General features: G+C 45.1%; 1 protein-coding gene across 1 annotated transcript in view; it reads right to left on the bottom strand.

Annotated features, from left to right (window-relative positions):
• Window positions 1-15,507: 15,507 nt before the first annotated feature.
• Window positions 15,508-25,348, bottom strand: part of BRF1 (BRF1 RNA polymerase III transcription initiation factor subunit) — a 175,500-nt gene continuing 165,659 nt past the window's right edge. Inside the window, exons 16-18 of the mRNA XM_050337089.1 lie at window positions 24,670-24,721; window positions 21,453-21,621; window positions 15,508-19,257 (exon numbers count right to left, since the gene is read on the bottom strand). Coding sequence (XP_050193046.1) covers window positions 19,220-19,257; window positions 21,453-21,621; window positions 24,670-24,721 — 259 coding nt within the window. The 3' untranslated portion in view covers window positions 15,508-19,219. The remainder of the gene's footprint in view (window positions 19,258-21,452; window positions 21,622-24,669; window positions 24,722-25,348) is intronic.

Below are 25,348 nucleotides of genomic sequence, written 5' to 3'. Positions count from 1 at the left end.
CCCTCCTTCAGGTTGAAGCCATTCCCTTTTGTCCTGTCACCCCATGCCCTTGTAAAAAGTCCCTCTGCAGCTCTCCTTTTTTAGGTATTGGAAGGTGCTGTAAGGTCTCCTCGGAGCCTTCTCTTCCCTGGGCTGAATAATCCCAACTCTCTCAGCCCTTCCTCATAGGAGAGGTGCTCCAGCCCACTAAGAATCTTTGTGGCCCATCGCCCTGAAAGCAGAAACCATCAGGATTTGCTCACATACCTGCTGTGACATAGTTCAGCAAAGTCCAGGTGGGCAAGAAAGAGAATGAGGTTTCCAGCTTTGTCTGTCTGCTCCTCCCCACAGAACAGGGTCAGAACCCCTCCATGCAGACCCTGTGCTCAAAAAATGATGTGGCACCAGCAGCTTTCTAGGACTGGGGCTCTCACCTGCTTCTGCTGAAAACAGAATGAAAAAAAAACCAACTCCTTGAGAACTCTGCGGCCACGGAGTGGGAATCTGGACCCTGAACCCCAGGGAGCCCCCCAGACCTCTTAAATTTTGCTCCTCCTACAAGAAGGTGTTTATTTTGCATTGTGGATGGAGAAAGTGTTTATTTGGCACAGTGTACCTGGCAGCATTGCCCATCAGCCCTGCCAGCACCCAACCCACTGTGCTCTCAGGTGTGCTGCAAACCACCCACCACAGAGCAGTGTCCTGAGGGGAGCCCAGCTCATCCACACCTCATCCATATGGCAGAGCCTCCCTATATATCACCCTCCCATCCTCACAGCCTGCACAGTGTGTGTTGTTAATAAATATGGAGGGGGAAACATGAAACCTGCCACTGTTTCTCTTCCTTCAGCCTCTGTGCTGGCCCAGCCCAAAGCCAGCACCATCCCACTTGCTGGCAGGACAGCATCTGGCAAAACAAATTAAAAATGCTCCCCCCAGCCACCCAAGCCTCAGCTGGCTGCTTTCCTGGGGGTGAAGGGATGAGGCCCATCAGGATGACAGTGCTGCCTGCATAATCCTACATTCAGGCTGAACGGTTTTGCAGGCACAAACTGAGCTGTCACAGCAGGAAGATGCTATTCCAGTGCACCAAGAATGGGAATGGGATGGCTTATCCTGGAGAACCTGAACTCTTAGGAACAGAAGATAACCCTATTTTGGGGGGAGAATCTTAATGCAAGTTGTTTTTTTCATTACAGGAAACCCCCTTTGCCCTCATCCCTTGCAGAGGGAGAGCACTGGCAGGATTTGAACCAAAGCTCAGGACACATCTGCAAAATCAGGTGGTGGCTTGGCATAGAGAATTAACTAAATATTATCACCTTCCTGGCCTCAAAGTGGCTCCCACAGCACATTAGCCTTCCTGACTTTTATCCTTGCCCCTATGCAGCATCTCACCTTGCCTTTGTTTGCCGGCTCCACTGTCCGGGCACCTTGGGACACATCACTCTGCAAATGCTTTCATAACTTAGGAAGCAAGGGAGAGATTTTCCTTAGAAAAAGAGAAATAAATAAAAAATTGGTCAAGTTCTTTTTAAGGAGACTTTTGGCCAGTCCTCATCAGTAGGTCCTTTCACCAAGTGGTCGGTGTGATGCTGCAATATGATGTGTGCTGGGAGGTGGGAGGTGGGAAAGGAGTTGACAGGGAAAAGGACAGGATTTATAAAGGTGAAGGAAAAAAAAAGAGGTGAGATTTCAGCTCTTAACACACAGCTTCATGTGTGCAAGCAGCACTTGGCACCCACAGCGCAAGGGGAGGGAGATGTGCTCAGTGCATTCACAGGTCACCCCGCCAGCCCTCGCCTCTCCACTGGGCCCACAACCAAGGCAGAGCTCATGTTTAACCTCTGGGGTGGTTGTTGAGACCGGATGCTGCTGTAAGTGAGGACAGCTGGCTGAGAAACCTGTACCCAGCACAGGTTTAAAAACTATATTTGATTCGATTGAATACCGACAGTGATCACGAAAATCAGCGCAATCACATCCCTCTTCCCGTGACATTGTTCTGTTTGGTTTAATTGGCTTTTCCGTTGGCCCAACATCCTTTGGTTTCTAACCAGGAGAGGTTTTGCCTCCCCAGTACTTGACCCTGTTTAAGACACTGCCAGGAGCCAGCCCCAGGCAGCCCTGGAGGTGGGATGGAAGGGGAATGCTGCCCATCAGGGGTGCTGGGCAGGGCTCGGGATCATTCATAAGCACATTTATTTTATGTTCCTGCCAGAAGCAATCAGCAGCAGGACAGTCAAAGATGCTGGCATGAACATGTTGGCCATTACATTCCAGGCTCATCCTCTGGGAGGAAGGGAACAGCCTTTATCTCCCTCTCCCGAATAAACAGAACATAAAACCAGGAGAAACTCCCCAGAATACCAACAAACCTTCCAGTTTTCAGCCTAGATTACTTCATGGTTAATTTATTCTTATTTATTCTTGTGCAACCTTGGGTTTTTTGCTTTCTCTTTTCCCTGGTGCCTGCCCCTTTGAAGTATTTTTAGATTGAACTCAGATCTCCTCTTTGCCTTTGCTGGGTGAGACAAAACACACTCTTCTGAGTCTCTCCTAAGATAAATGCTCTATTTTCCTACCAATTTGCTTGCATTTACATCCACATTGCAGGAGTGACCAGGACGTGAGATCTAGTAGACACACACAGGCCAGGGTCAGTCTCACACAGCCAACTCCTTCCCCTTTGGGGCTGTAGCTCATGGTGACTCTTGCTCAGCATCCCATGAGCCAGACACCCCTTCTGTAAATGGGCCAGGCAATGGCTCTGACAGTGAGGATAAGGACATGATTTCTGGTGTGCGAGGTGGTTCTGTCACACAGTGATAGAATGGTTTGGGTTGGAAGGGACCATAAAGATCACCCAGCTCCAAACCCCCTGCCTTGGGCAGGGACACCTTCCACCAGACCAGGTTACTCAAAGGTCCATCCAACCTGGCCTAGAACACTTTCAGGAATGGGGCATCCACAACTTCTCTAGGTGACCTCTTCCAGTGCCTCACCACCCTCACAGTCAAGAATTTCTTCCTAATATCTAACCTAAATCTACCCTCTTTCTGTTTAAAGACATTCCCCATTGTCCTGTCACTGCATGGCCTTGTCCAAAGTCCCTCTTGTAGCCCCTTTAGTTACTCAAGGTGCTTAGGTAAGATTTTCCTGGAGCATTCTCTTCTCCAGGCTGAAAACCCCAACTCTCTCAGCCTTTCCTTACAGGAGTGGTGCTCCAGCCCTCTGAGCATCTTTGTGGCTCTCCTTTGGAGTCCTTCCAACAGGTCCGTGCCCTCCTTGTGCTGGGAACCCCAGAGATGGATGACTCCAGGTGGGGTCTCACAAGAGTAGAGCAGAGGAGCAGAATCACCTCCCTCACCCTACATGTGATGCAGCCCAGGACACGGTTGGATTTCTGGGCTGTGAGTGCACATTGTCAGTTCTTATTGAGCTTCTCACCCACCAACACCCAGAAATCTTTTTTTTTCTCAGGGCTGCTCTCAATCCTTTCTCTGCCCTGTGTGCATTTGGGCTTGGGATGGCCTGGAGACAGGTGCAGGTCCTTGCACCAGGCTTTGCTGAACTGTCCCCACAGCCCAGCTTTGCACAGTCCAGGGCTTGACTGGAAGCATCTAAACCAGCATCCAAGCTGAGGAAGTTAAGATTCACAAATCCAGTGATGTGAATGGGAACAGCCAGCCCTCATCCCTGCCAGCTGTAGCGCCTCTATCCATGGTGTAGGGACCGATGGTGGGCGTCACAAAACGCCCCTCGGCTGCTGTGCAGGGTTAGGTCCCTGGCAGCACGATGGCCCTGGGTTTGCACAAAGCTCCTGACCCATCTCTTTTTGGTGTCTGTTCTGCTCACACCCCAGGAGCACTCAGCTCTGAGGTTCTGCCCCCGCACGTTTCACCTTCTCCTCTCTCTCAGTAGCACTTTTGGGAACTGCACAGCCATGAAGCCACGCGGTGCCCAGCAGTGTTTGCCTGGGAAACAGCGAGCAGCAGAAATGGTCTAAATACTTTCAGGCTTCTGGCAGTTCGCAGAGCAATACCCCAGGCAAAGAAAAAGATATCTTGATTAGAATAATTATAATTGTCTTTTCCTTCATTCTTTCTGCAGAAATTCCAGGCTGAATTATCATCTAATTTCAGAGAGCTCCATGACCAAGATTATCTATGAGTCATTTGTAATTATGTGCCAGATTGTATTAAAGCATGAAAATACAAAGGTTTCTCATCAAATACTAAGGGGGTGGGGGAAGAGAATCAAATTACATTGGAGCAAGATAACTGTTCCAGCCACTTTCTGATTCATGGCATCCAGCAAATGCAAAGGAAAAAAAAAAAAAACCAGAGAAAATTCTCATTTTAATAATTGTAGAATTGTGAAAACTGACAAATTACAGGAAATTTCAGTTTAAGGCTGACATACCATCCTCTTCCAGTTCTGCTCTAGAAAACAGTGTAAGGAGCTTTCAGATGCTCCCATTCTGGCTCCAGACAAATTCCCACGGGAATTTTTACTGCAGCTTCGCCCTGGGCCTGAGTTTAGCGTTAAAGAGTGGATAAAAACTGCCCATTTAGAAATGCAGTCTGTATCTGTCCAAACACATTTAGCTGGGGGCAGCAAACACACCAGCTGCCTTTCTGCACACCCTCATACCCAGCAGCAGGCAATGTCCCTGGACTTCTGCATCCTTCTCCGGCTGCCTCCCCAGCTGAACTCTCTGGGAACAGGAGCTCCATCAGAAAATTGGGGCTCTTCTCCTACAGCACCACATCCACAGCTCCAGTTTTGCAGCAATCAGTGAGGAGTCCCAGAGTCAGTCCAGGCATGCTGCATTCTGTATTTTAAATAGTCAAGGGGAAGCAAAGGAGAAAATGTTCCCCTTGTGGAAGTGTGGGGAGGAAGGAGAGGGGATTTTGGAATCAGGGTCATTGGCTGCAGGGGCAAAGTGTGGGGTTGCATGTCAAGGGAGACCCAGATGACAGTCTTGATAAGGCTCTAACGTGTTCACTTCACTTCATAAACAAATGCACACGTGAATTTTAAATGAACTATTAGCATGCTATACAAGTTGGATGGGATGGGACCATTTGTTCTTCCAGAGAGAAAAAAGTCCTGTTTTCCCATATTATTGAGCAGTCAGAAACAACAGGGAAATGTCTCTAACCCCAACAGCCATGTAAAAATAAAGCACAAGATGATGATAGCTCCCATATGACACAAAGGTCTGGGATGTGTCTCCCCACAGGTTTCCATGTCTTTGGTTAACTTGGATGCTGCCCATCCATCCAGGCCAGGGCTCCTCCAGGTGCACCTGCCTGCCATGTTCCAGGGCAGCTCACACCCAGCTCTACTCTCCATAGGCATAGAAGTGGCAACTCAAACTCACCATCACACGTACAGCTCTTTCAGAGAGCTGTTTTGGGAGGAACTGAACTGCATTTGTTTTCCTTGACTTTGCTGATGGCCTCTCACAAACCTGGAGTAAGAGCTCTGCCACAACCCACAGGGATTCTCCTTTACTCCTGGGAAGGTGTTGCACTGGGATTCACGCCCCAGTGCCCTGCTCACAGGCTTGCCCAGCTCCTAGGGGAGAACAGCAACAGGGTCACATGGATGCCTTAAATCACACTCAGCTCACACGAGCCAGGTGAAGTAAAATGCCAACAGCAGCGCTTAGTTCCTCTGCCCCTGTGAAACAGGCACCACTATCACAAGCGTCTGTAAAAAAACTGGGAGAAATTAAACAAAAAAATATTTGCATCTAGCATCCCTAATGTGCCCCATGGAACCTTCTCCTCTCCCAGTCACACAGTTACCCTGTGCCTCAAGCCACCTCCTACCAGCTAACGCCATGGCAAACCTCCCCAGTGAAAAGGAGAGCCCTCCACGTGTGCCCATAGCCCAGCTTTGAAGCCTTCCAGGGGACCTGGAGAATTTTATCTTTTGCCCAGGAACTCAGCCCGTTCCTGCTGCCCAGGAGATGTCCTGCCCTTTTGCTCAACTAAAATAAGAGGGGCTTGTCCTCTGTGGGACGCAAGTGTCTCCTAGACCCTCACATACCTGCCCTGCCCTTTAGTGACTCCCTGCCCCAGGGAAAGAATTCCCCATTCCCTTCCCAGTCTCACTGGTGTGCTTGAAAACAACGAGATCTTTTAGGTGAAACTTCATTTACACATGACCTTGTCCACATACGTGGTTGGCACGAACATCTACACGGACACAGATGTGCAGATGCTGGGCCCAGGTGTGAAGGGAGTTGGCACTGGGATTCTGCCTTCCCCACCCTCGGAGAAACACCAGACACCTCTACTACTGGGGATGTACTGGCATCTTTCAGTAGCAGGCAGGAGTTTCATCTCCAGCTCCGTATGACACTTTAATCCATGTGCTCTCCTGGGAAAGAGATTAAATCCAAAAATGTACTTTAGTTTTAGAGGGCAGAGAGAGTTCACGGTCACTGTGACTCTGGGTCAGAAGAGCTCCAGAGGAGGGTGGAGCAGCTGATTCTGGAGGGATCAGAGCACTCTGGGAATCCTCCTGGAGGGATTCTGATGAGTCCAGGTCACAGCACATGGACACAAACACCGCAGCAGTGAGTCAGGGACAGGAGGAGACCCACAGCATTCAGGATGTATCTTAACACTGCACACATGAACTTCAGATTTCACCGATGGAGCCCCAATTAAAGAAACACAGGCAACCAGGACATGACACAACTTCAGTGTGGGAACTGCCAGAGAAAGGAGCTAGCAGCAGCATCAACAAATGTGTGGGGCAAACAGGCCAGCTGCAATTTATTCTGCATGTGCTTAAGACATTTCACATTGTCTTCATTCCTCACAAAGTTTTTGTGATGCCTGTCGCATGAGCACGTTCTAAATGCCAAATTTAGCTTAGCAGCTCCACGAACGCTCCCCCTGCCTGTTGTGAAGGGGAAAATAAACAAATTATTAATCCGAGATATTTATGGCACAACATTTTACGATTCCTAGTCAGTCTGGCTATACATTAAAAGCTCTTTTGTTTTGTTTAGTGGCACACGGTGGCTGGTTAATAGCAGAAGGGAGGCACTCAAGCCTCTTGTTCCTCAGAGCAATTAGGACTATAAAGGAAGGCTGAGAAAGGTGGGAATGGGATTTCCTCACCTCACCTCCCCTCGCCTCACCTCACCTCACCTCACTCCTGGTGCCTACAAGACTGACACTCTGTCCCAGCAACTCACCAGCAGCTCCTTCATATTCAGCAGAGAGCAACAGGCAGCCCAGGGAGTCATCAAGTGAAGATGATGGCTTTGAATGAAGCAAAATGCTCCTAGAGGGTCTAAGGCCCTGCAGAGTACATATCCATATGTATTTCTGTGGGCATGGCTGGCACTGGGAGCACAGAATGGTGAATTTGGAAGTCAGATACGGAAGGCCACAGCAAAGGTGCACAGTCAAAACAGAGCAAGAAAGTAAGAGAATCCCAGTGCTTTTTTGTGTGACCATGGAGAGGTGGGTCTGCTTGTTCCCAGAACGACATGGCATGGAAACCTTCCCAACTGCACAGGTCCTTTTTCACCCACCTGAAATGGCAGTGCCTTGCCCCTAAGTCCCTTTGGCTACCACACGAGTCAGTGTTGTAATTTGAGAGGAGCTGGGTACTGAAACCTCTGCCATGCCGAGCCTGGCAGAACTGGCAGGAGTGGGCTGACTTCCATCCTGCAGGAATCACTGCACTGTGGATGGCAATTTGCTGCTTCTCAGCCCCACGACTGCACGAAGGGCATGTGCCAGGGCTGCAGAGATGTCCTTATCACGCAGTGCCTCTGCCGCTGGGGGCACAGATGCGTCTTGGCTGTTCCTGGCAAATGGAGGAATTGTGTTTCTCTTGGCAAGTGACCTTTCTTTCAGGACAGGCCTCCACAGAAATATCCACTGTTGGACAGAGAATGCAGCAGAACATGACAAGGGTCTGTGTTACCAAAGGGTAGCCCAGGAGCTAATAGAGGTGACTGTAGGGATGGTGATGCCTCCTATTTGCTACTTAATATTAAAGCAGGAGAGAAGATGCAGAGCTGGTGCTTCCCTTGATAAAGAGACACCTTCACTACTGGGATCCTGAAGGGCAGTTCACCCCTTTCCAAGCTCCTCCTGAGCAGTGGGGCAGGGAAGCACGCTGCTGTTATGATGGAAAACTTCTTCTTACAATGGAAAAGATGGGAACTTCTTCACATCAAGTCCTTGGCACTCACAGGGCTTTTCAGAGCAGCTGTTACTGTCCTTGGGGTTCACGAGTAGAGAAATTCTCTGCTGAGCATTAATATCCCAGCAAATGTTCCTGTTTTCCCTCCTGTACACAGGTGAGGGCATTTCTAACAAGTCCAACAGCAGAGCTCCTCACTACATTACAGCATGTTATTTCTTGCTGGTGTGTAGCTGATCCTACACACTGTGTCTCTGGAGAGAAAGGGGAAGGCTTTCCTTAAGGACTTGTGCATAGCTGCAAGGTTTTCCCAAATTTGAAAAAGAGCTTTTGAGATTAGATCAGCCAGATCTAGAAAAACCAGAAGGACAAAGGTCTCCAACAGTGTAAAAAGCTGACGCTGAAGCTTGGCCAGGTGTAACAGGGTCAGCGGTCCAGGGGAAGAACAAAGGGTTGGATGGGCTAAGGAGGTAGCCAGGCAATTATTCATTTAGTAGGCATTTTTACTGCTTTTGTGAAGCATGATTCATCTCTTAATATGTGCAGGGACAGTCAATCCTCTGGCTGTGCAAATGAGTCACCACACGCTCCCCTCTCCCTGCTCCTGTGAGGCCAAGACCCCGCACAGCCAAAACAAACCCTTGGAGGAAGCAGGTCCGAAAGTCAGCAACTGCTCACATAAAAAGAACACAAACAAGAACTTTCATATTTAAAGGGATATAAACCCTCCTTGTCACAGACTGGGTGCTACAGATGTGGGTATATTCACACAAGACAGCTCACACGTCCAAAGAACTTGGCACCGGTTGCTCAAGAGAGAAATACAGGACTGGAAGGACCATCAACATCTTGAAAGGGTTTTTTCTGACAACGATGTTCCTACCTGCTTTCAGCACCTTATGCCTCAGGAAATTTAGCAAGCACAGAATAAGAAAGCCAAGTCTCACAGGGCTGTCCCTCATGGACAGGATCTCAAGGCTCTCCCACCTAATTTTTCATATCCCCACATGCTGCTGAGATGCAGAAAGAGATGTCCAGAAGGAGTTGGCACACTGCTATCCTGCCTGCCAGGGGGCTGCCTATACGCTTCCCCAAAACATTTCTTGACAGCAACAGTGGAATGCAGTGGATATATGAGAAATGTAATATTTCTCTTCAACTGTATCCAGTTAATGACATTTCCCTCTCCCCTTGCACCTGCGTAAATCACGGCGTGACTGCGGAACTCAACGATGCTACACTGATGTAAAACCACTCTCGTGAGGGAACCAGTTGGTGTAAATCATCCCCCTCTATTTCCTAGTACATAACCTGGTGCCAAGTCCCACCAAAAACATGGGGAAAGCATGCACGAGATTTTTCCAAAGGCAATAGTCTGTCTACACACAACTTTAAATGTCTGGCTATTAAAGTTTTTTTCATCTCATTAAAATGACTTGCAAGACCATCTGCTAGCTAATACAGACTTTTTAAGGCTTTAATATTTTATTTTATAATGAAATATACTAAGGGGAAAACAGGACGTGTATTTAGAAAGACAGAACGGCAACAATCTGCTGTTCTTCCACAGAAAGCCGATGATGTTCACTCCCATGGCTAATTAAAGATACTGAACACTTCAGCTCCCCGAACATTTCTTGTACAAATACCGTAATTCCTAAATGCATCCACATTTTTATACAGACTGCTCCCAGACACTGCAGCATTGCTGGTATCACACCGTTTTCAAGTTACAAAAAGGCAGGTTTAATTTTCATGTCCAACTCCACTCTACTTGGTTAGCTTTTGACACCTCAAATATTTATTACAGATGGCAGGGATTCCAGTGGGTAATTCTGCTTCCTCTAGAGGCATTTACCCCTCTGCTGGTACATGAGGTGACCACAAGGCAGGACTTTCACTCAGCCATAAGGGTGACTCTCTCTGGCACCAGACTGAGTCTTGCTGAGCACCAAGGGCTGCACCAGCCAAAGATGCAAACTGAAGTTTTCATGAGCTGCCATCCAGAAGCAAAACCCACTCCTATCCCCAAACTCTCCTCCAGAGTTGGTAGGGAAGTAGCTCTCTCTCCTGCTTTCCAGTTAAGCCAGACTGCCTGTGCCATGCTCCCAGCTCAGCCCTTTCTCACACGTTGCACCCTCAGACAAAAGGGCTCTTTTCCTCTTTATGGCTTCTTGTTTTGGCACTCTTGGATGCTGCCATGGCTGCGTTGTACCTGCGTTCTGCACCAATCTCACCATATTTGTAAGGGTGCCTAACACACAGCAACTGGGAGCAGCACTTCCAGAAAACTGTTTCTCAACATCCTTCTCTTCCGAAAATACCAGTGACTGGTACATTACAGAGAAGGGCAGACAACACAGACGCTAAGGGTCTATGTGCAATTGCCAAAATCCCTTGGTGGTTCAAGACTCCCTCAGCTCTCACGTTCACTTCCTTAAGTGGCCCACATGAAACTGTACGAGAAATAGGGAATTATCTTGGTGAGATCATCAGGGACAGCAAAGCAGCCAGACTCAGAGCAAAGGCATGGGCAAAACACTGAGGAACAGCACTGCTCTTTCCAGGAAAAGGAGCTGTTGCCATTACACCCTACTCCCTTTGCCCGCAGAGTCACAGGGCTGTGCAGGATCTGTCTGTGAATAAGTTACAATCACTAACAGGGGGTGAACAAGTTCAGCGTCACGCCCATGTGAGCAGTTAATGGTGAAGAACAAGGGAAGTTGTGGGGAGCGATCTGAGATCATTTTACCACCCCTCCCCTGCAGCATTAGCAAACACAGAGCCCATCTCAGGGGTGAAATGAGGGGGGATTTCAGGTCGCAGCTTAACAGGCCAGGTCTCCTCCACCGTGTTTGTTCCTTGCTTCTCCACCACTGATGTTGGACATCCCTGGCTCTGATACTTGGAGCAACTGATATTTTCATGCTCCAGACTTTGCCATAATTCTCTGCCTGTGCTGCTTTCCCCCACTTTTTGTCTCACTTAATGTCTCTGCTCCTTGGTAGTCATCGCTTACTCGAGCTGAGCACTGATGGCCCTGCTTGGAAGGAAAGCTGCAATCCCCAAAGGGTCCTTGCAAATTATGGCAGCAGAGGGAGTAACTTAAAAACACGCAAAAACACCCCCCACTCCAAACCCCCCAAAAGCACTTTCTTGGATGGCAAGTCACCCTATGGCCCAATCAACCTAAGATATACCCAAGAATTTAATGACAGCTAAGCCTGGCTGGGAAAGTAGGCTTGAAATGACACTGGAAGGGCCACAGACTTCCTTCCAAATCTCAGCTAAGTCCTGTAGTGGCTGTGTCTTCATCCTGCCTACTGCTGATCTTCACCTGAGGTGTCACAGATGGCCTCCATTTCTTATCTCCTTCTGAGCTTCATACCCGCTGTGGTAAAGGTGGATTAACAGATGGGACTGATCCCTGGGCTGAACACAGCCCTCGGGACCCCCAAAACTACTCTCTGCAGTGTGATTAGTGCAACTGCTTCTCCCCCTCACACGTGAGGCAGGCTGGGACAAATATAATCTCCTAATTGATGCATTATCATCTCTCACCTGAGCTGTGGGTCCTTTCACTCAGTGTAACAGCCACAAGCAGTGGCAATATGTGAGGTCTGTGCTGGGCAGGTTTACAAGGGCTGGCACTACCCCTGCTGATAGAGACCTTTTGCTTACCAAGTGGCCAGGGGAGATCACAAAGTCTACACTTGCACATGTGCCAAGAGCACTGGCCAAAAGTGTTTCAGATGGCATTTTATTAATGCAGTGCAGCCAGCAACTCTGAACCAACATAAATTATACAGGGAAGATGAACAAGATGAAAGATCCTTCATCTTACCGCAGGCAGAAAACACACTCAGACTCTTCCTCATGGTGCCCGACGGCCCAGAAAGAAAACACAATGATTCACATCGTGGTGATTTGCTGTTGGAGACCTCAGAGCTTACGGTAGGTCCTACTGATTTAGTGCAGCATGCAGCAGTCTAAAAATTTCCCAGTGGCCTTGCGTAAGAGTTTGCTTGCAAACAGTGACTAGTTTTGAAATTACTTGCTTTAGCTGTATTTCACCCCGTGCCAACCCATGAATCTTACCTGAATTGTGCTGGCAAGTGTTGGACTCTCCTTCGGTGAGCTCCCAGAATACGGGCAGGAATCAAAGCAGATACAAGAATTTATCCTGTTTCCCAGACACAATGCTGCGCTAAAGAATCATTATTCAGTTACAACAGACCCATGTCAGACCACCTAGAATGTTCTGACAGCCGCAGCCATCCCTGTGCAGAGCTGAAGAGGGATGTACCATGTGCCACACACTGCAGCTCTATCACCACTGAAGCTCCCTCGTCTCATTTATTTTCAAAAGCAGCAGAATTGGTAACACCTCTTTGCTGGTTCATTAGGCAGGGCATTGACAAATACAGTAAGGCTTGACAAATAGAGTTAAGAAGTGTCTTTGGGTGACATACCACAGTGTTACAAACTGGTTTTATCCCAGAGCACTTCTACCCCTTCTTACGCTACTGCTACCACTTCTAGAGACTGTTGTTAATGGCACAGGTCCTCGACTGACACAAACCAGCAGAGCTCTTACTGCCTCATCAGATGCCACAGAAACTGCACCAACTCACAGCCCCTGTCAGTATCTACAACAGATATTCTCTCACATCACCTTCCTATTAGTTGTTTATGTTTTTAGGTGATCCCTGACTGCAAACAGACACCTGCTTAGGGCACAGATGACATTCACTGCATGGGACTTTCATTCTAAAATGTTTGTTCTGAAATCCTTACGGGCCCAAGGGTATTTAACAAAGTCCAGGATTAGCACCTCCACAAGAACGGCAGACTCAGGAAACCCTCACCCAAAAGGAGGACAGGGGCCAGAGGACCCCTGCCAGCCACCCCACCAGCCATGTGTGCCATCCTCCAACACGTGCCCCTGCTCCACAGCACGGTGGTACACGAGGTTGTGTGGGCAGCACGGTAGCCTGTTCCCTGTCAGGGTTATAAAAAGGCAGAGCTGAGAAATGAGCACATGGGGTTTTTTTTCTCTCCAGAATTCTCAGATTTTTCTTCAGGAACGAGCAGCCATGGGTGGGGGGCAGGAAGCATCTGCACCAAGTGAGAAACCCAGACCATGGGCAGGGAATGATCTATCCATTAACCAGAGCTGGGGCAGCAGCATCTCAGGGCAGGGTTGGAAATCACACCTTGACCCAACAGAAGCAGAGGCATGTCAGAAACAACAGCATGGTCAAAGACTTTAATTTTTAATGCAGCTGTGAGACCAGCTGTGTTTCCACAGATGCTAATATTATCCTTGGTCCATTCCTATACTCACTGCCTCTTGCACAGTCTAACACACAGCATTACAAAGAATATTCCCTCATCTTTCTGGTTTTCTCAATGCAGTTTGTTTTTCTCCTTAACACCAAACTCCAGTCCTTAAACCCAATTAACTCATTTTTTTTTTTTTTTTTTTTATACAGAGAAACAATGACACTTCACCATCTCCTCTTCCTCACCTGGCTTGGTGTCCTACCCTCCAGTGGACTGCCCAGTCTACAAATAGTGAAGATTGTGCAGGATATATCATGAAATAGGAGTCTGTAATTCTTATGTGGAAAATGGACAACGCTGCCTCACCTCTGCTGCTGCCAAAATGCAGCTTTTGTCCCTCTTAGTCCATGCTTACAAATACCTTTTATTTTTCCCACAGAAGAGCACTGAAGAAAAATTACCTGGCAAGCAGAGTGTTGGTGCTGTTTCTTTTCATTGCTTTGTTCAAATTCCTTCAATTTGCTGTATTTTCCTGCTTTTGAAGAATTAAGAAAGCTTACTAAGGAGCACTGAGAGCAATGAGAAAGCATTCTTGTTGCCATTTGGTGATAGAAATGGATATACAGTGACTGCCATCCCAGTGCCCAGTACTGTGCCATTTACTGCCCACTCACACAATAACAAATGTGTGGTTTAGACTAGAAGTCGTTAAATCCTGAGCTCCTGGAGTCACATGGCAAGATGGGAATTTCATTTTGCATTTTTATGAACTGTGTGCGCCTCCCTCATTTCCATGAGAATGCACAAAAGGTCCCATAAGAAAAAAACAATTACGATGAAGGAACTCACCAAGTAAATTTGTTATGCTGTAAGTCATGAATTGTTACCCAGGCTCCTTTCCTGTGTGCTTAAACCCCTTTCACTAAACAACCACCACCACTCACCCAGGCCAATGCCAGGTATCGGGGTGGGCATAAAAACACTGATTAATACGTTGTAACTCTTCTTACAGATGTGATGGGAGTAGAAAACTCTAACAGCCTTTTCTGCATTACAAAACATGAACCTAAAAACAAGTGTGCTATGATCTACTGGTGACGAATGAAGATAATATAAAGCCTTGCAAGATTTCGGCTTTCTTAGCATTATTTAACTTCAAGGACCGTTAATGGAGGTGTATTTGACGAATGCAGCTGGGGGGACAGAATGGTTTTGGTTATGAAAGCCTGGTGTGGTAGGGAAGAGAAAAACTACAGGACAAAGGCAAAAGCTGTGCAGCTTGGGAAGAGCAGAAAACACGAGGCCAAGGTGGTCAGTACTTTTTAACAGCTTAGATGTTACCAGTGAGAGGAGCATCAGTGATGGACATCGCTGGAGAAGTTCCCAACTCCCAGTGGAAAGGGTTGGAACAGCTGAGAAGAAATTAAGATAAAAACATCCCAATGTCAATGAGGGCAAAAGTGTGCCGTGATAACGTTATGGGAACCCAGTGGAATGCTGGATGGCACATACTGCCTTACCAAAACTACGGTTAATTGCCCTAATATATGTTAAAACTTTGCAGGAGACACTCCTTAGGATCCAGTAGTATCTCCCCTTCCATAAAAAATGAGAAGGAGCAAACACCCATGTGCACAAAGGGCAGATGTGGATTTTGGTCTCCAAACTGTGGCTACCAGATGTTGATAAAATAACATGATTTTCAACTCAGCACACACCTTAGTTATCAAGATACAACTTTCAGAAACAAGCACACGAACACTTCTACTAAACAGACACATCATATATTGTTCCCACAGTCACTTAATTATACAGCTTAGTGGAAAAACCTCGTTAATGTTATGCACTTTACAGAAAGTATCTACATCTATCAGTGGAACAGTATCTTGTAAAAAACATTTGCCTGATTAGCTGTGTTTTCCCTTCTAGAAACGAAAGAAAGCTCTGAATCACAAATTTTGGCCACTATCAACCAATCATGCAGCAATCAAAACTGAACGTTCATAAGAACGAAGACAGAAAAATCAGAAATTAGCAGGAGAGCATCATAATAGATGGGCTATGTAAGGGTTTTACTCTTTATTTACAGCAAATATATTACAGTAAAAAAGATTAACATGGCTCATGTGGTTGAGTAAGGATGGTACATATGCTTACATCAAACAGGTTTCATTTCCCTGGCACTAACTGAACCAAAGACAAGGATTCAACACAAGAATAAGAAACAGAACATTTATTAAGCAAACTCTGTGCTAACTGTACACATCTGCAATTGGAGTTTCAAAGCAATCCAAAAGAACACAAACAAGTCACGGGACGGCAAGAACTTTTTCTGACGAACATGTTTAACCCTCAAGACAAGGCTGTCTGGCACCATTTAAAAGTTGCTGTACTGAACACAGTGATTTTTAAGAAATGTCACAGATGATTAAGACACTGAAAATGCACTCACCACAGTGAAAAAAGCCCATTATTTTCCTTATTTCAGTTTTTACTCCCACAATACAAGAGTGTTAAAAGGCTGCATGGCTGACAAGCTGGATGCAACAGCTGGAGGGTTTTGCATGTCAAGCACAGTGACTTGCAGCAGGAGACGTGCTTTATGCAACAAACCCGATGATACACGGCTTGTGTGGGTTCAAATAAGATGATCTAAGAACAACAAATGCTGAAGCCTTATAAGCTCTTTACATTATAATCAGAATCCTGAGAAAAGCAGGGTCCAAATTACTCCAAGGGAATTCAGGCTTATACACAACAAAATTGTCCAGATACATCAACAGTAGTAAACAGAGTTAATGCAGTGTTAATCTTTTTACATTTTAATGACTAGCTATAAAAACAGAAACTAGCATGTTCTAATCTGTTTACATTTCCTGAGCTTAGTTAAATCAAGAAGGAATGAACATTATAAAAATCCCGGTAAGTCACCAATAAATTAAAAATGTACATAACCACTATAGCTTCAGAAGCTCAGAGTGAAGTCTTCCTATCCAATATCCTTTCTTTAGGAATCCTGTACAGAAACCATGCCATTAACTTCACCAGCAATACTGAGATGCTATGAAATTGTAGGTCTTTTTTTTTTCCCTGCTCTCCAAGTGCCCTTCCAGCAGACTACCTGATAGCCTTTCCTAATCAAATCATGCGAGAGCATTCAAAAACTGCAACCCTCTCCTTGCAGTGCACAAAACAATGTTCTCAGAAACGCAATGTACTACTGGAATTCAAATTTACTAGCAGCAGTTATTTGGGTGGACTCTCAGCTCTCACATAACATCACTACACTGGCAGCAGGTTTAGTATCCGCTGGGGGGAACAAACCAGAAGACTGGAGGGAAGACCCTTAGCAACAAAGAAATCAGCTTAGCGGTTTCTTTAAGAGCCAACATCTTGCATTTGAGAAAAGCACTCGACCTACATGAGTCATACACATGTTTATTTATGCATGTTTATTTCCTGCATAGAGAATACTGTGTACCTTGGAATAAAACCACCCAAGCCTCGAGAATATACTGAGAGTATGGGTATTTGTAGCAGTGCTATGGTAGATTAATTCAAATCCAAACGATCAAACTCAACAGTCTCAAAGACCTGCAGAGCATGAACTTTGATATAACAAAGAACTTTTTAAAAAACTGTCTGCTTATAGCATGATTTTTATTTTACGGTGTAGATAAAAGAGAGGTAGAAAGGTTTATCTCCCCAATATCAGTTTCTGTGCAGTATTTATAAAGTATCAGAAAAAAAATCTATAGCTTTTTGGTGAAAATACCACCTTTTCTCCTTAAAATTATATGGAATCTCTTCTTTCCACTGAAGTGCTGCAAACTAAGTAACTGGCATCTGGTTCAGAAGAGCTCTTCTTCCCAGTAGCCTCACGACATCATTTTTGTTACCAAGCTCCGTTTTTAAGAAGTCATCGCAGAAATACTCCCATACAGGGCTCAAAAATTCCTCATAGATACAGTCGACCCAACAAACTACATTTACCAGCCAAATAATACCAAGACTGCTCCTAAAAAAAAGCACTTGCTCTTGCTCAACTGACATGATCCATCTTAAGCATGCTACCAAGAGGGAGAGAAGTATGAAAGAATGTGTGGCCCTTCCCCTCTTTGGTGATGACCACAGGTATGAGCATCATCATCATCCTGTCTGGAAGTAGCTAGAGAGCTTCCTGAGGCAGCTTCTATTCCTGTCACGATCTACCCTCCATAGGAGGAGGGTGGATGGTGCTCTAGTGATGAGTACTTCTCAAAAAGGGTAGGAAGGACAAGCTGACCAGGAGACACAGCTGAACAGAAACCATGCTGGTATGATAAAAAACTATCTTTCTCTGGTGTAAGACAAGCCTGCAGCGCTGCAGTTTTCATGATTGTCACTAGATAAGGGAGAGAGAGGAAAACATCTCAGGCCCTGCAGCTGCAGTCGTCAAGAGCGTGATCCAGAGCGCACTGCATTTCCCACGGAGCCGAGAGCCTCAGACCCAGCAGTGCCAGGGAAAGGCAGGTCAGAGGCACCAGGGTGGGATCTGGCCATAGGGGCTCCACCCCCAATCCCTGCTCTCATGGCATCACAAGAACTGATCTATCTGTAGGAGAAGGCCCTGCATGCTGACATTTCAGGGCAGACAGGGCTGCAGCTCCAGCTTTATGCACATAGCAACGACTGTTCAAGGGTGGGATTTGAGCCATGAAAGTCAGACTGCTGCACGGTGACCTTTAATTTACCCACAGAATGTTAAGCAAATTACATTAAATTAAATTCAGTCAAAACAGATGCTAGCTTATTTATTAAAAAGCTCAGCTTTCTCTTTCTTTCAACTGTTTTGAAGACAGGTGGCTCTTGGGAGCAGACCTTCAGAACTCTAACTCAGTCAGGCAAGAGCAGCTCCACAGAGATGGCCAGAGTGACTCTCCTGCAGCAATACCATCCTCAAGAAGACCTGGCTGCCCCTAGGGATGCCCAGAAACAGCACATGAGCACGGCACTGCCTCCTGCTTGCTCACTACACTTCTTGTCTCACCCAGGTCTTTCACCTCCTTCCACATAAACCACACTGGACTCGCAGTGGAAGATGCTTCTTCTCCGCCAACATTGCCATCTACTGTCATATCTTTCAAGAAATCTATGAATTGATTAATATAAAGAAGTATTTACTCTCTTTCAGAGAAACCAATACTACTCTGCAAATATATAACTTGTCATTAATTTTTGATTGGGTTGGGTGAGCAAGCTGTATACAGTAACAGGGTCACGTCCACAATACAGGTTAGAAACATTTCCTTCTGTCGGTTGTAGCACTATGAGACAAGCAATGCTACTGTACTCAGTCAACAGGCAGGCTTCTTGTTTTTACCTGTTCTCCCCTTTGTCCTTCAATCTGCTCCCTTCGAGCAGCATGCCTAAAACAGCCACATAAATAAGAGATGTGTTGCTTTCAGCACACAGGCTTTATACACAGTCTGTTTTGTCTCTTCTCTTTTGTTCTCTGGAAACATTACTCTGATTAATTTTCATCCTCCAACTATGATCCACCAAAATAAAAATAAATTCAAGTACAAACCCAAACTGGTTATTGCTGGGTTATGGGTCAGTGCAAACTGACCAGTCAATGCCAACCTCAAATTCGCGTTTACAAAAGTAAGGACTGTTCGATTACATTTGCTGACCACAGACAGCTTCTTTCACTATTCACACAGTTTGAAGACCGAAGATTTGCTGAGAACAAGACACGGTCCATGTCCCTTAGAAGTAAATGGAGTTAATAGCCATCCTCCTCCTCCACATCACAGCCATAATCTGAAACACACAAAGACAAAGGCATATAAACACGCAAATATTCCAGGATGATGGAAGACACAATTAAAGTATTGCTTCTTTAAGGCTGTTTTCCTTCTTTGTAACTAGATGGTAAGTTTTACCTTAAGCAAGCATTTTAAAACTCATCTATTTTCCTAGGGCTAAATAAAAAGTTCTTGCATTTACTTCCCCCAATGAAATAAAAGTTTTATTGTTTATCAGTAAACATCTCTTCTCATGTGTCACTGGACTCTCATTTAGGAATACTTGCCACATGGATACGTGAAATACTTGGTTTAATTGAGATGATAAAATGATCAAGACTGATTGTCAGAAGTAACCTGGCACACAGTGGCTCATGAGCAGCAGCACACATTACAAACAGGCACGTTTTTCACTAGACATAGGCACCAAAGAAAAAGCTGGTTCATTTATATTATTCATGGATTTATAAACTGAAACTGCAAGGGTTCAGAGATAGCTCAGAGTTCCCATCAACATCAAAGGAGTCCTGGAACGAATCCTGACCAATGCATCTGACTTGGATCTCCCCTATCTACTTAATTCTAGAGAAACAACTTAAAATTTTGCCCAGATTTTTTTATCCAGTTTTGTTTTCTTAAACAATGCTGAGTGCAAAGACTGTGCATTGTGTGTCAGAAGGCAGGTCTGTGTGTTTCTAATGCACAGGTTTATCTTCTGTGTGCCTCTGAATGCAGCAAACCAGGTGTTTTCTGTTGTGCAGTCAAACCCATGGATAACTGCTACCTAAGAGCACTGAGGAAAGTTAACCTTCACATTCCAAATTCAATACAGGGCAACATCTTATCCAGAGTCAAGCAGATGCTTGGAAGCAAAATTAAATGTAATCTATAATAATTTGTGTAGAATGGGTGAAGCTTTACTATCTGTATTCTGTGCTGTTATTCCAGGCAGACATGCCTAAAATCCATGGAGAAAGCAGTTTGGAAGGAGTTACTTGTGCTGAGTAGCTCTGCACACCTGCATTCAAATTCTGGGAATACTCTTTTCCTTTTTATTTTTATTTTTTAACTCTAATTTTTTAGCTGTTTAGTCCAGACCAGACAGGGAGTAGTGGAATGTTCTCAGAATGGTTTAAAAATAGTAACATTTACAAAGAAAAAAAGCTCAGTGACCTTTATTCTATTTTTGTGGGGGGTATATTAATAAACATAGACCCACCCTCCCCCACATGGGTGCCTTTCCTTGGGAACATTATTCTAATAATAAATGCAGGCAACAAACTGTTTTTCCTACAGTTCAGCAATTATTTTCCAGTGGAGAAATCAATTTAAAAGCAACAGACACTTTTGTGAAGTGTATACAGATTGTCCATGAAGCTGACTGAGTAGTGCTGGGAAGATTTTTGCAGTAAATAACATTTCAGTAGGAAACTTATTCCTATCTTGAGTCTTCACAACCCATAATTAGCAGCTCTCATTTTAAAAATAATTTTGTGTATTTTCAAAGCTTAACTTCTAAGGGGAAGCTTTTAATAAAGGATAAATATGGATGTGTCCAGCTAGGAAAAACCACAGCAGAGAGGATACTGCCTTTTCCTGCCAGCAAAGAAATCTAATTAACTGAGAGGCTTTGCTGGGTAACCCAAAGAAATTAGTACACATCTGTGTACCATACAGCACACTGTGTGCAACCAATGTCGTTCCCGCACTTGGTGAACAACTCCTTCCTCCTAACACTTTCCCAGAAATGGAGTGTGACGATTCGAGCTGGATTTGAGCTGGACAGACATGTCCCCACAGCTCATGGACAATCTGGACATCACTGCAGCCTCCACTGAGGAGGCAGCAGGAGCAGGGTGGCTCAGCTCGGGGGGAATGAGCCCCTGACACTGCCAACAGAGGGGTTACTGATCCCATAACTTCTCAGATCCACACTAATAAGCCTAACTCTGAAAAACACATAACTTTAGTTCGTTCCTGAGAAGCCCTCTTAGCCTGGCGCTCAAGATGCAAAGTTTTCTCAGGAGTCTCTAAGAAGGTCAGGTTTTGGACAAGGCTAATTCCAGGCTTTCCCACAGGAATGAGCAATGCTGAAAAGGCAGCAGAAGCCCTAGGATAGGGACAATTAGGGAACCCCTGTCTGTCCTCAGCCCTGCAAGAACAAAGCCCACAGCACCAGGAGATGGTAACTTAGGCAGCATCCCAGCTCACCATTTCCTCCCATCAGCTGCAAGGCACTCATGCAGTGATCTTCATCTTCTTCTACCTCTTCCTCCTCCACCTCTTCATCAGGGTTGTAAGCTACTGGGCCACTCTCCACGAGCACAGCTGCTGGTTTTTCTACAGCAGGGGCTTCTGCCTGTGCAGTTGGAAATGTCACCTGCAAAAAACAAGAGAAGGCAATAGAGCAGCCCTTCCTTTTGTCCAATATTTGTACAAAACTTTAGTAGCTTCCAAATGACAGAGACAGGAGAGATGGAAGCCTTTGTCTAGTGCTAGAGGTTCAGCTGTTCTAATGAAAGTCTGAACAAAAGTCAGGCAAAACCACCCAGTTTTTACAAAGGCCAGACCCAGGCAACTGAAATATCCAACAGTAACAGCAGAACAAGGATCCTCTTGCAAACACAAGGGAAGGCAAAATTTGGGAGTGAAGGCTCCTCAGTAGAGCTCTGTGGGAAAACTTACAACCTCTTCCTCAGCGTGCTAGACTCACATCAGGCCTATTACACAATAACAACGTTATTGACAATTTAATGATAGCAAAAATGTACCCTTCAAATCAGAAAAAACCCAACATGTATTAGCTTTGACAGCTCTGGCTGGATTTATTTGGTGGCGCAATGAGCTGTGGAACAAATAGCACTCTGTAGACAGCACTTAATGTGATGGCAGAGCACTCAGTTGATAATACAGGCTGGCACCTGTAAAATTACCTATGAAATTCATCAGAATAATGATTTCCAAACAATAACTTGGGAATCGATCACTGACAGGACCTGTTCTGTACGTGCACCAACCCAGCTGCTCCAAGGTGAGGCAGGACACAGCACGGAGGGAGAGAAAGGGCAACCCCACAAGGGGACAGAGGGAATTTTGGAGAAGGTAATATTGTCTTTGTTTCACTAAGGAGAGATCTGGGAATGGGGCAGGAACCAGCAACATGGTCTGCCCCAGCACCGCCCAGGCTCTGGTCTTTCTGGAGCTCTCACTTCCATGATGTGCTCAGTTTAGGGCTCCACCTCCTTCTCTCATCCAGGGAAGAAACATCACAGGAGCTTTATCTCCATCAGCTATGTAACAGGGCACTTTTCACCTCCATTCTGTACTTGGACTATTTGGGGTTTGTTACACTAGAGCCTGTGGCAAAAAACCCCAGCCCATTAGTGGTGAATATTAAAGATTTATCATTAACACTGCTTTGTCACATTAAGAATTTTGAGAAGGGAATATTAACAGTACCTGCCACTAGTCAGCAGTTACCAGCACTGGGAGTCATCTCCCCTACTAGGAAAGACAGAAAAGGTGGGGACCACTTCCTTGGGAAGGACAGTGGTGAGGTGCTTCTAAAAGCGAACGGTCCAAAGGAGACCAGAAAACCCCAACTTCTCTGGTCCCTACCATGAGAAAAGTCCTACAGTGCTTTAGGTTTTAAATTACAGTACACAACTAAGTACTGCTGCATCTTCTTCAGTTCCACTGGCAGCAAATTCTGATTCAGCGCTGTAATTTTTATTTATTTATTTATTTATAAATATATTTACTTGGGATGCAGTAACTCCCAGAATCCCTGTAACTCCAGGCACTTCAGAGACACACCATAAGAGAAAATCCCTGTACCAGAAAGTTGATAGTCTAATTATTCAAACATCAAAGCTGTTCCTGAACTTGTCATATACCATGACAGTCAACCTGAAGAATCTGCCTGAGTTTTTCAAAGTCACCTAAGGGTTTGCTCCAATAGCTCATTAATAGGGCAAAAGATACCCATTAATTTTAATAGAAAATCAAGTATTTAGATATTCGGATCAGTCTAAGACAGGTTTTCATGATTTTTTAATGCACAAATTAATCATTTTATTTATAGGAACTTCCCTCCAGTTTATATTTCCTACCACTGCCTTTGCCTCTGGAGTGATCAAATTGAGTCCACCTCAGTATAAGAAGAAATAGACACAACAGTTTGAGACAAATCAGCATCATAATATACATCAATTTATATGCTTAAAAGTATCCATCTGCTCTGAAAAAGTGGATGAATATAAAGGAGATACAATTGAGTCATTATTTTTTAAAATTGCACCATGCTAATTAAAATGTGACCTTCTTCTAATTATCATGTCCACTTCCAGACTGCTGTACTTCTAAAAATGTGCAGAGTTTTCTAATGAGCACAGAATAAGAAGTGAAAATGTATTTCCCTAGGCAGGATATCAAACTGTTTCTGAAAATCAATGGGTTTCAGTCATTTTAAAAATAAGGCAGTCAAACAACACCTTTAAATAAAACTTCCTGAATTCACTTCCAGACATCCTGGACTGGAGTTTGGCACTTAGCTTTATGTATGGGTGGGCAATTGTTAAAGGTGTTAAAACTACCCAAGGAAACAGGCTCACTTTCGAAAGGGTGTCAGTGTCACATGTTCAGGGGGGAAAAGAAGTGGGACAAATATACCTTTGGTATTCTGAATGTTTAGGCATACAACAGACAGTTTACTGTACACAAAATGCCTAAGAATACTCTGTGCAGGGTGAAAATAATAATGAAAGAAAGCAGCTACTGTTGTTATCTGGTGTCACAATCCGATAACAATCACAATCCCCTCAGGAGAAAATGCAGGTGCACAAAGCCACCCAAGGAGGGCTTCTGGGGGTGGACAGTTACTAGTACAGACTTTCCTGTGGCACTATTACATTTTCAAAATAAACAAACAAGCAAACAAACAAAGCAAAGAGTAAGCCATGCTGGAGAGGGTAAGCTGTCTTTTCTCACTGGTCTCCCACAGAAGCCCAGCCCTCCCCTGGGGTCAGGTCTGGCTGCACAGAAGTGGCATTCTGGGTCATCCTCCTTCCCTGTGGGGACACTCCAAGTGCTGAGAAACAGACACGAGCTCTGCCCTCTCCTACTCCTCCTGCCTGTTTATTTGATATGGACCTTTTTAGATTCTTGCAGGGAGTCTTCCCTTTTTTTGCTGTCTAACCAAGCATTATGAGGCTGTGCTAATGCTACTGATGGACAAGTAAGAGCAAATCTGGGTTAGAAAACAGGCAACCTCAGCTTTGCAGTGTTCAAAGTGACCAGCTCCTGGTCTGATCAGAGAGACAAGACTCTAAGTTTTTTTACCACATAACCACAGCCAGGTTAAGAATGGCTTATGGGAATTTTCAAACCCAACCTGTTGCAATGGGAGAAGCAGTTGGACTTTACATACCTCTTCAGTGGCAGCCTTTTTAGCAAGCTGGGTTGAAATCAAGGGTCTTAATCTGCAAAGAAGGAAAGAAAAAAATAGTGAACATCAGAAAAGCTGCACCATGCTCAAGAGTTTGACACAGAGTATTCACTCTCCAAACAGTGAAAGCACTTTGCTAGTGCTGTGTTGAACAATTACTTTTTTAATGATTTAAGATAAAGAGCAGAGAGCCTCAGACTCCACAATAATTAATATACACATTCCCTTGGCAGTGTCTGCCCCAGTTTAAGATAATAAGAAAAGATACCAGTCAACAAGCACAGTAGAAAAACCTCATCTCAAACTGCAGCCCCAGCCCATCCCCAAGGTCTTTGAAATAGGTGGGTTTGTCACTTATTAAAAAGTCAAAAAAAACTGATTTTTTTTTGGAAGAACACAGACGTGGCAAAACTGAGCCACACTCTGATTACCTAGCACTGCTCTGAAACTGCTTCCCTGTATCTGATGATAGAGAGGGGACATCAGTAAGATATACATGGAGGATATCATAATCACCACAGGTGAAATTTTAACCGCCAGCTACAGAAATCATCAAAACCAAGGGGACCCTGCATACCTTGAATGGAAAATGACAGAAATTGAACATAAATATTTTTTAAAATTCTGCATCAGATATGAAAAAGATCTGCGTATTTGGAGA

This window comes from Myiozetetes cayanensis, unplaced genomic scaffold (genome assembly GCF_022539395.1).
Source record: "Myiozetetes cayanensis isolate MyiCay16 unplaced genomic scaffold, myiCay2020 scf6-25, whole genome shotgun sequence".
Lineage (NCBI taxonomy): Eukaryota > Metazoa > Chordata > Aves > Passeriformes > Tyrannidae > Myiozetetes > Myiozetetes cayanensis.
This window is presented reverse-complemented; position numbering and strand designations above follow the sequence as displayed.